Source organism: Vombatus ursinus, unplaced genomic scaffold (genome assembly GCF_900497805.2).
Source record: "Vombatus ursinus unplaced genomic scaffold, bare-nosed wombat genome assembly UNPS02015012.1, whole genome shotgun sequence".
Taxonomy (NCBI): Eukaryota; Metazoa; Chordata; class Mammalia; order Diprotodontia; family Vombatidae; genus Vombatus; species Vombatus ursinus.
In genome coordinates this window covers 867,967-879,494 of record NW_020954790.1, presented here as the reverse complement: position 1 = coordinate 879,494, position 11,528 = coordinate 867,967, and the positions used below count along the sequence as shown (strand labels likewise).

Sequence of the window (11,528 nt, the reverse complement as noted above, 5' to 3'; positions counted from 1 at the left end):
AAGGTTTCTCCCCAGTATGGATTCTCTGGTGTACGGTAAGCTGTGACTGCAGGCGGAAGGACTTCCCACATTCCTTACATTCACAGGGTTTCTCTCCAGTATGGATTCTCTGGTGTACTGTAAGTTGTCCACTCAGGCGGAAGAGTTTCCCACATTCATTACATTCATAAGGTTTCTCTCCAGTGTGAATTCTCTGGTGTGCAATAAGCTGTGACCTCATGAGGAAAGCCTTCCCGCATTCATTACATCCATAAGGTTTCTCTCCAGTATGAATTCTCTGGTGTACAGTAAGCCGTCCACTTAGGTGAAAGGCCTTCCCACATTCTTTACATTTAAAAGGCTTTTCTCCAGTATGAATTCTCTGGTGTAGAGTAAGTTGTGAGCTCAGCCTGTATGCTTTCCCACATTTGTTGCACACGAAAGGTTTCTCTCCAGTATGGATTCGCTGGTGTAAAGTCAGCTGTGACCTCAGGCGGAAGGCCTTTCCACATTCTTCACATTCAAATGGTTTCTCTCCACTGTGGATTCCCTCATGCAGAATAAGCTGTGAATTCCAGCGGAAAGCCTTCCCGCAGCCCTTACACTCATAAGGTTTCTCTTCAGTATGAGTTCTCTGGTGGTGGGTAAGTTCTGTTGACCAAAGGAAAGTTTTCCCACATTCATTACACTCATAAGGTTTCTCATCAGTGTGTAATTTATGATTTTCCATAAGGTCTGAATGATTACTAAATGATTTCCCATTTTCATTGTCCTTAGGAATGATCAATTCTGAAAGGACTGATTCTACACCAAAGCTTCTGCCATTCTTAGTATATTCACGGTTTTTCACTTTGCTTCGTCGCTTCCTCTGAGTGATTTTTACTTTGCTAGAATGTTTCTCCTCATAATTCCGTAGGCTCTTTAAGTTGACATCACATTCCCAGTCTTCTCTCAAATTTAAGACACAAGGACTGTCCACTTTGAGTTTTCCCCTGGAAGATTCTTCTATAAATATGCCCAGTGCTGAACTTAACTCTTTGTTTTCAAGTCTAGTTTCCCAATCTGAAAGAAATAAAACAAGTAAATATTCCATGATAGCCCTGATACATATGGCCTGTCTACTGTGTCTTCTATTAAGAAATAAGATTGTAATATTGTAAAAAGTAGAACAAATCATACTATAATCTTAAGTTTGGAGCTTTGAAATGTCCTTTGAAAACTGTAAACTTGGATGGGAAAAAATACATCTTTATTTCAATATAATTGGTTTCCCTTGTAATTCTATATAGTTTTATTGCATGCATTTAAAAACATGACTCTGAGAAAAGGTCTTTTGGCTTTACCAGCTGGCCAAAGGCATCCATTATACAGAAAGGATAAGAAGCCATGTGGTAAAAGGACTATGTCAGTGATTATTATAATTAGTCAGATACACCATATGAAATCTTTCTCATGGATAAAAGACCTTGGTGAGATAGGTAGAGCAGTTATTACAAGTTACAAAATAGGAAACTGAGGTTTATGTAGATTTTTTGTGACTCCCCTAGAGCATACTGCTAAGTCATAGAATCACAGAATCTGAGAGGGAAGAGGTGATAGGGAATGGTCCCAAGCCGAGAACTTTGCCCCTCACCCCAAAAAAGGAATTTGGGTCCCTGTGTCTGGAGGATTCTCCTTGAATTCTCCCACTTGATCAAGGAAGTTTCTTGGCATTTGCCTGAGGCTATAATCCTATCAGCTGGCCTTTCGCCTCCTACACCCAATCTCCCAATTCTGTTACCCTTACCTAGCCTAGCCCTCCATTGTCCTGCAGGTGGCCCTCACCATTTCCCACCCTTGATCCTATCTAAACTCCATTCTACCTCCCAGTCACTCCCATCAAGACTTTCCACTCCTGGCCCTCCCACGGCCTTTCTGTATATGAGATTCATTTTGTCTCCATGAAGGTGCTCAGATTCTTTAAGAACCTAGCCAAGGCCTCAAATTTTTACAATCCAGCCAATAGCTCGCACATGTTCAGACTCCTTAAGAGTCTGGCCAATATGGTGGATCTCTTCAATAAACGTTAGCTGTGGCTGAAAGAAAGCTTGGGTCACATCCTTTTGGCAGGACCCACACCTCTTGCTCTCAATATTTTGGGGTCCCAGCACCTCTAAACCTCAACAGAACGACCCAATAGCCATCTAGTCTAAACTACACACAAAAGGAATCTCATCATAATAACTTCTTGTTGTCCATCTTTCGTTCTGGAAGAAGACCAATGACATCATGAGGGTGATGTCTTGACTTGCTCCTGAATTGGATTTAAGTGAGGCAGAGCTGCACAAAGTCATCAGAGTCCAGTGGCAAGACCAGAGTCAAGGTGACTCGGGGTGGCCCAGGATGCAAAGGGTGACCTTGGCCTTTTTAAATTAAGGTCTTTCCTAGATCTCAGTCTGTGTGAGGCAACACCCATTTAATGACTAAGGGCTAGGTTAGAACTGAGGCACAAGATAGTCTAGTTTACCATCACAAAAGTATCAATCTGGGAGGGGAAGACCTTCTGAGTTTCTGGCCAGAACAGAAAACAATTGCTATTTACACTCACTGTTAGCCATCAAAACCCAAACAACGAGCAAGAGAGGCAAGAGAGGCTTGGGCTGGGGCCTGTTACTGGCCATTCAATGAAAGCCAGAGGGATTTCTTTTTCTTTTTTCTTTTTTTTTGTTGGTGAGGACAATTGGGGTTAAGTGACTTGCCCAGGGTCACATAGGTAGTAAGTATCAAGTGTCTGAGGTCTGATTTGAACTTAGGTCCTCCTGACTCCAGGTCTGGAGCTCAATCCACTGCGCCACCTAGCTGCCCCATGATTTCATTTTAAAGGCACAGTCAGGTAGCTCCATCTGAATCACAATGGGCTTTTTAAAGGCCTGATTTTCTAGAGTTATATTTCAAGAACTCATAAATGAAACCTTGCAGAACAAAGAGTAAATTGTCCCAGACTTTTTGGGGAAAAAAATTAGCCCTCAAACCACAAGATATCTTATCTCCTAAACCCTCTCCCAATCCCATCTTCCCTACTATTGGAGAAGGCGACACCACCCTTCCAGTCCTCCACGCTCACAACCTAGATATCACACTTGACTCTTCACCATTTTTCAGTCTCCACGTCCAATCTGTTGCTAAGGCCTATCATTTGTACCTTTGTAACATCTCTTACACATACCCCCGCTTTCCTGAGACACGGCCACTCCCCTGGCGCAGACCCTTTTTGCCTCATGCCTGCATCACATGCCTGTGATGATAGTTCTGCCTGCCACAAGTCTCTCCTATTCCAGAACCAAAGTCATTTTCCTAAAGTGCAGATCTAACCATGTCATCCCTCTACTCAATAAATTCCAGTGGCTCCAAAACTACTATAATCAAATATGAATAGTGTTCTACTTGGCCAAAAGGGGCTCTCGTGGCACAGTGCGTAGAGCACTGGTCCTGAGGTTAGGAAGACTCATGTTTCTGAGTTCAAATCTGGCCTCAGACACTCACTAGTTGTGTGACCCTCGGCAAGTCACTTCACCGTTTGCCTCAGTTTCCTCACTTGTAAAATGAGCTGGAGAAGGAAATGGCAAACCACTGCAGTATCTGTGCCACGAAAACCCCAAATGGTCACAAAGAGTCAGACACAACTGAAATAAGTGAACAGCCCCCACCTTTGGCTCTAGAGCCCTTCACATCACCTCACTCCCTTCCACACACTCTCCACTCGGTGACCCTGGCCCCACATGCTCCTCACACGTGGCACGCCACCACCCAACTCCGCATTTTTACCATCATCTCCCCTTTCTAACTTCCCTGGCATCCTGCAAGTCTCAGCTAAAGTTGCCCCTTCACCAATAAGCCTTTTCTCAACCTCCTGGATGTTGGAGCCTTTCCTCTGAGATCGTATCTGACACGTCCTGTATACATTGTTTGTGTATTGTTCTCCCAGTGGGCCATGAGCTCTTGAGAACAAGGATTATTTTTTGCCTTTCTTTGTAACCTTGGTACTAAGCACAGTGCCTGGCACATAGCAGATGCTTAATAAATGCTTATTAACTAGACACAACTATTTTTTTTAAGATGAGAACAGGTGAAGCAGAGCCAAGATGGCTGAGTAAAGGCAGGGACTCACCTGAGCTCTCCCCCGAACCCCCCCAAATACCTTTAAAAGTGACTCTAAACAAAGTCTACAGCAGCAGAACCCTGAAAAAGATGGAGTGAGACAAATTGCCTGCCCGGGGACACTTGGAAGGTCAGTGGGAAAGGTCTGTCACACCCAGGTGAGAGCGGAGCACAGACCCGGCACCAGCAAACCAGGAACAGGCCTTGGGACTGAATGAGCAGCGGCAGTGGCTGCTTCTGGAGCTCTCAGCCCACAGACGTCAAGGGTCAGAAGGAGAGTACAGGGGTCTCTTTGCTAGCACCGAGGCAGGACCGTGTTGCTCTGCCCAGGCTTGGATCTGGGTTGCAGTCCTGGGTGCAGCCCGGGGCACGCAGGAGCACGAGCACACCAGAGCTTGCTGCCCCTCACCGTCCCAGGGTGCGGAGGACTAGCACACCTGAGATTGTGGCCACCGTGGAGGAGGGACTCTCGCCACAGTTCCAGGACAGAAAAGAGTGCTTGTGGTCACTCACAGACCAGAACACAGGCCAGGAGAGCCTCAAATACCTCTCCTTAGATCATACTACCTTGGAAAAGCCAAAAACTTACAGGTCCCTAGAAATATCTCTGAAAACAGCTGCACAAAACCCCTGAAGTTTGGCACAGTTCACCCTCTCCACTGGAAGCAGAGCCTTACCTGAACAAAGAGCTGAAAAGTCAAGTAATAGGCTGGGAAAATGAGCAAACAATGAAAACAAACCCTCTACCTACAGAAACTTACTCTGATGACAAGGAAGATCAAAACACACACTCAGAAGAAGACAACGAAGCCAAAGCTCCTACGTTCAAAGCCTCCAAGAAAAATATGAACTGGTCTCAGGCCATGGAAGAGCTCAAAAAGGACTTTGAGAATCAATTAAGAGAGGTAGAGGAGAAATTGGGAAGAGAAATGAGAATGATGCAAGAAAATCATGAAAAAGAGGTCAACAGCTTGGTAAAGGAGACAGAAAAAAATACTGAAGAAATAACACCTTAAAAAATAGACTAGGCCAAATGGTAAAAGAAGTCCCAAAAGCCAAATGAGGAGAAGAGTGCCTTAAAAAACAGAACTGGCCAAATGGAAAAGGAAGTCCAAAAGCTTACTGAAAAAAAAAATTCCTTAAAAATTAGAACGGAGCAAATGGAAGCTAGTGACTTTATGTGAAATCAAGAAAAAATAAAACAAACCCAAAAGAATGAAAAAATAGAAGGGAATGTGAAATATCTCACTGGAAAAACAACTGACCTGGAAAACAGATCCAGGAGAGATAATTTAAAAATTATTGGACTACCTGAAAGCCATGATCAAAAAAAGGGCCTAGACACCATCTTTCAAGAAATTATCAAGGAAAACTGCCCTGATATTCTAGAACCAGAGGGCAAAATAGAAACTGAAAGACTCCACCAATCATCTCCTGAAAGAGATACCCAAAGGAAAACTCCTAGGAATATTGTAGCCAAATTCCAGAGTTCCCAGGTCAAGGAGAAAATATTGCAAGCAGTCAGAAAGAAACAATTCAAATATCATGGAGCTACAGTCAGAATAACACAAGATTTAGCAGCTTCTCCATTAAAGGATTGGAGGGTTTAGAATATGATATTCTGGAGGGCAAAGAAACTAGGATTACAACCAAGAATCACCTATCCAGCAAAACTGAGTATAATCCTTCAGGGGAAAAAATAGACATTCAATGAGATAGAGAACTTCCACTCATTCTAGATGAAAAGACCAGAGCTGAATAGAAAATTTGACTTTCAAATACAAGGACTCAAGAGAAGAATAAAAAGGCAAACAGAAAAGGAAAATCATAAGGAACTTAACAAGGTTAAATTGTTTACATTCCTACATATGAAGATGATATTTGTAACTCATAAGATCATTCTCATTATTAGGGTAATTAGGAGTATATATAGATAGAGGGCATAGGTGTAAGCTGAATATGATGGGATGACATCTAAAAAATAAAATTAAAGGGTGAGAGAGGATTGTCCTGGGAGAAAGACAAAGGGAGTGGTAGAATGGGGTAAATTGTCTCACATAAAAGAGGCTAAAAAAAAGCTTTTATAATGGAAGGGAGGAGGGGGAGTGATGAGGGGAACTGAGTGAACCTCACTCTCATCAGAACTGGCTCAAAGAGGGAAAAACACATACATTAACTGGGTATAGACATCTATCTTACTCTACAGGAAAGTATGAGGGGAGGGGGATAAGAGAAGAGGGGGATGACAGAAGGGAGAGCCGAGTGGGGGAGGGGGGAGTCAGAAGCAAAACACTTGGGGACAAGGTAAAAGGAAAGAATAGAATAAACGGGGCTGGGGTTAAGGGGAAATAGACTGGAGAGAAACACAGTTAGCAATAGTAACTGTGAAAAAAATTTTGAAGCAAGTTTCTCTGATAAAGGCCTCATTTCTCAAACACATGGAGAACTGAGTCAAATGTATAAAAATAAGAGCCATTCCCTAATTGATAAATGATCAAAAGATATGATCAGTTTTCAAGTTAAGCAATCAAAGCTATCTATAGCCATATGAAAAAATACTCTAACTCACTAATGATTGAAGGAATGCAAATTAAAACAGTTCTGAGGTACTCCCTCATGCCTATCAGATTGGTTAATAGGACAGAAGAGCTAAATGACAAATGTTGGAGGGGATGTGAGGAAAATGAGACATTAATGCACTGTTGGTGGAGTTGTGAACTGATTCAACCATTCTGTAGAGCAATTTGGAACTATGCCCAAAAGGTTATAAAACCACACATACCAATACAACTTCTGGGTCTGTATCCTAAAGAAATCACAAAAACGGGAAAAGGACCCACATGTACAAAAACATTTATAGAGGCACTTTTTGTGGTGGCAAAGAACTGGAAATTGAGGGTATATCCACATTTGGGGAATGGCTTAAACAAGTTGTGGTATATGAATGTAATGGAATACTACTGTGCTACAAGAAATGATGAAGAGGCAGACTTCAGAAAAACCTGCAGAAACTTATATGAACTGATGCACAGTGAAATGAGCAGAACCAGGAGAACATTGTATACAGTAACAGTCACATTGTGCAATGACTAACTTTGACAGACTTGGCTCTTTTCAGCAATACAAGGATCTAAGACAACTCCAAGACTCATGATGGAAAATGCTATCCACATCCAAAGAAAGAACTTTGGAATCTGAATGCAGATAGAAGCAGATTATTTGCTCTCCTTTTCTTCTGTAGTTTTGTTTTGTTTCTTCTTTCTCACGGTTCCTCCCATTAGTTCTAATTCTTCTTTACCTCATGACTAATGTGAAAATATGTTCAATATGAATGTATAAGTAGAGCCTATATCAGATTGCACACCATCGTGGAGAGGGGGGAGGAAACAGAGGGGAAGAAAATTTAAAATTCAAAATCTTATGTAAATGAATGTTGAAAACTAAAAATAAATAAATTATTTCAAAACAAAACAAGCATACCCTTTGACCTAGTAATACTGCTACTAGGTCTGTATTCCAAAAGAGATAAAAAACAAAAAGGGAGAGGACTTACATGTACAAAAATATTTATAGCACCTCTTTTCTGGGGGCAAAGAATTAGAAATTGCGGGGATGCCCATTAATTGGGGAATGGCTGAACAAGTTGTGGTACATGATTATGATTGGACTGTGAGAAATGATGGGCAGAATGTTTTCAGAAAAGCCTGGAGAAACATGCATGGGCTGATGCAAAGTGGAATGTAGCGGTACAAAGTAACAGCAACAGTATAAGATAATCAGCTGTGAATGACTTAGCTATTCTCAGCAATATGATACATCTGAAGGACATATGAAGATAAATGCTATCCAACTCCAGAGAAAGAACTGATGCTGTTTGAATACAGACTGAAGCATGCTTTTTTTAGTTTCTTTATTTTTCTTGAGGTTTTTTTTTTTGTCTGTTTTCTTTCACAACATGACTACTATGGAAGTGTTTTGCATGACTACCCATGTATAACCTATGTCGAATTGCCTGCCTTCTCAATGAGGGTGGGGAGGGAGGAAGAGAATTTGGAACTCAAAGTTTTAAAAACAAATGTCAAAAATGGTTTTAAATGTTAACTAGGGGAAATAAAATATTAAAAATAAAAAAATTGAAATGAGAACAGGAATACAACATTACAAAGTATACAGAAGACAAAGCTTCTGAGGAGAAAAGAAAGCAAATGGGACATACCGTGCTTTCTTTTGTTGCAATACACCTTTAGGAGAGTCAGTGAATGCATAGCCAAGGGAAGTGATCCAGAAAATGACTGCTAAGAACAAGGCAATGCCAAAGAAAGAGGGAAGGAAAAGTTCTCTCCCCTCCTAAGGCTGCAGGGGCTGACCAACAGGAGGACAGGAAGGAAATGTGCAGTGCAGAAATGAGGCTTTCAGAAGCAGCTCATGCCCAGGGGCCTCAGCTCTTCTCCAGACGCCTGGAGTCTTTGAGGAGAGCTCCCTGGTCCAGCCTGGTCCAAAAGCCCAGGCCTGACTGGCTCCTGCCCAGGGTTACTCACTCACCTGGACGGCTGCTTCTGGAGAAGCCTTCCCCTGGCCTCCACGGTGGTTCCCCTTGCTCCAGCCGCTGGATCACATCTGGTTTGGCTCCTGCAAGCCCTGGGGGCAGATAGGAAAGAGCTGAAGACATCCCCCTCAGCATCCTGACTCCAGCCCTAGCTTACAGGGTCAAGGCCCACAAATGGAGCAAAGGGCCTGCACGGAAGGGTGGGGCAGACAGTAGGACGGGCACCAGAAGGGGCCTCCTTCATTCTACTGGGAACTTCCCTGGGGTGGGTCGCTGCCCAGGAGGGGAGGGAGAAGTTGGAGTCTCCCAACGGGGAGGGACAACGAAGGGGGGATGGGGGATGGGGAGGGACAAGGAGGGGGGATGGGGGATGAGGAAGGACACTGAAGGGGGGATGGGGGATGGGGAGGGACAAGGAAGGGGGCATGGGGGGTGAGGAAGGACACTGAAGGGGGGATGGGGGATGGAGAGGGACAAGGAAGGGGGGATGGGGAGAGATAACAAGGGGGGGATGGGGAGGGACAAGGAAGGGGGAAAGGGGAGGGACAAGGGGGGATGGGGGATGAGGAGGGACGTCGAAGGGGGGATGGGGAGGGACACCTGGGGGGGCCCTTCTCTACCTCCCGCAGCCCTGGCTCCCCCCTCCACCGGGGCAGATACCGGGTCCCAGGGGCACCCCCTCCTCACCCACGCAGACCAGGTTCCCGTAGTTTTCCAGCATCACCTCCCGGTACAGCTCCTTCTGGGCGGGGCCCAGGTGCCCCCACTCCTCCCAGGTGAAGTCCACGGCCACGTCTTGGAAGGTCACTGACCCCTGAAAGACCCAAGCCACATGCGCTTGCCCAAGGCCAGCCCAGGGAGGGGAGGGCAGGGCAGGCTGGGCAGCTGCCTCTGGGGCCCCGGGCGGGGGGGGGGGGGCGCACATCCCCATCTCCATCCCGAGGGAGGGGGGTGTGGGGGCACAGGGGTCAAATCTGGCCTCAGGACCCAGGCTGGTCCATCTGTAAAATGGGGAGAGCGGGCGCTACACAAATGCAGGCGGGGCTTGCAGGGGGATCAGTGGGGCAATCAGCGTGGACTAAGCACCTACTGTGTGCCGGCTTCAGCAGGCTGGGGAACCAGGGCAGAGGGGGAGGGCCCGGACCCCCTCCCCAGAGCCAGGGCTCTAGCAGATGGGCGGGGTGGGCGGAGCCCCTCACCTGGCGGGGCTTGCCTCTCAGGTGGGAGGTGGGAGCCATGCCTTCCTCCTCCTCCGCCGCTGATTGGCTCCTGCGCCTGGCCCTGCTAGGATGACCAATGGGAGGGCGGGCCCGCGGAGGGGGCGTGGCGTGGCTAGGCCCAGGGCTCACAAGTCACTGCGCAGGCGCGGCCCGCTCCGAGGTGGCGGCCTCCGGCTCCACCTGCCCGTGGCTTCCCAACGTCCCCTTCCCCTTCGGCGCCCCCTCGGCCGGCTGCGCTCCCGCCCCTACTCACGGTAGCCCGGGACACAGGGACCCCGAAGTGAGTTCCGCCGACGCAAGGAGGAGCCGCGGGAGCGGAAGTGACGAGAGACGGCAGTGGCTCCGCCCTCCCCGGCCCTGAGGGGGCCGCTGAGCCTCGGTTTGGGCATGAAAAGCCTTCTGGGAGTTGTAGGCCGGTGTCCTAGGGTGGGAGGCGAAAGAAGCGTTCTGCGCCTGCGCCTTCTCCTCCTGGCCACCTCCCTCCCGTCCCTAAGAGCGCAAGTCCTTCTGGGAATCGTAGTTCTCCCTCACATGCTCTTATGGGGGAAGGGGAGAGTAAGGCAAGGTGGCCTAGGCCAGGTGCATATTTTTCCTATCTCCCCACCCCCTTCCTCCCTCGTCATCTTCCTCTCTGTCCCTCCTCCTCCTCCCTCCCCTTTCATTCCATCCTCCCTCCCCCGTCCATCGCTTTCTCCCATCCCATCCCCTCCCCATCCCCTCCCCCTCCTCCTCTTCCTCCTCCATGCTTCCTTCCTCTTTCCTCTTCCCCTCCTCCGCACACGTCCTCCTCCCCTCAGCAGGCGCCTCCAGGCCACCTGGCACTTTTGAGCGTCCTGGATAGAGAGCCTGGCCTGGAGTCGGGAAGACCGGAGTTCAAATCTAGCCTCAGACCCATTTGACTAGCTAGGTGACCCTGGGCGAGTCATTTAACCCTGTATGCCTCAGTTTCCTCATCTGTAAAATGGGGATAAGAACCCCCCCCCCCCACCTGCCAGAGTTCTTGTGATGACCAAATGAAGTAACATCTGTAAAGTGCTTAGCATGATGCCTGGCGCGTAGTGTGGTCCATGGAAGCGTTAACTGTATTATTATTAACATTTGTCAACATAGGTTGGTTTCGTTCCAGGCCCAATGCATTGGTCTTCTCTCTCCTTTGGTGCTGTTTCACAAATTCCTTTTTTCAAATTTATAATTTATTTTTTAACATTCTTTTCTTTTTAAATTTTGAGTCCCAGATTGCCTCCCATCCACCCCTGCCCCACCCACAGAAAAGGCAAACAATTTCACAAGTTCTTACCCTGAGGGCCTGGATTTTTTTAATTTTCAAAGTATTTTATTTTTCTCCAAATATACTATTTTGACATTAATTTTTTAAAATTTTGAGTTCCAAATCCTCTAATCCCGCACTCCCCTCCCCTCTCATTGAGAAGGCAAGCGATTTGATATAGGATTTACCTGCAGGCATGTTGAAAAAGAACATAAAAATGACGTTTTTAAAAACGCATGCTTCAGTCTACATTCAGACTCGACCAATTCTTTCTCTGGAGGGAAATAGCGTTTTTCATCATAAGTTCTTCGGAATTGACTTGGATCGTTGCATTGCTGGGGACAGCTAAGTCATTCACAGCTGATCGTCCTGCTACATT

At 46.4% G+C, this 11,528-nt stretch overlaps 1 protein-coding gene across 1 annotated transcript in view; it reads right to left on the bottom strand.

The window, feature by feature from the left end:
* Window positions 1-9,988, bottom strand: part of LOC114030808 (zinc finger protein OZF-like) — a gene marked incomplete at its 3' end in the record, with an annotated part of 10,395 nt that extends 407 nt beyond the window's left edge. Inside the window, exons 1-4 of the mRNA XM_027845710.1 lie at window positions 9,862-9,988; window positions 9,350-9,476; window positions 8,659-8,754; window positions 35-1,041 (exon numbers count right to left, since the gene is read on the bottom strand). Of these exons, the coding sequence (XP_027701511.1) occupies window positions 35-1,041; window positions 8,659-8,754; window positions 9,350-9,476; window positions 9,862-9,900 (1,269 nt within the window). The remainder of the gene's footprint in view (window positions 1-34; window positions 1,042-8,658; window positions 8,755-9,349; window positions 9,477-9,861) is intronic.
* Window positions 9,989-11,528: the final 1,540 nt, after the last annotated feature.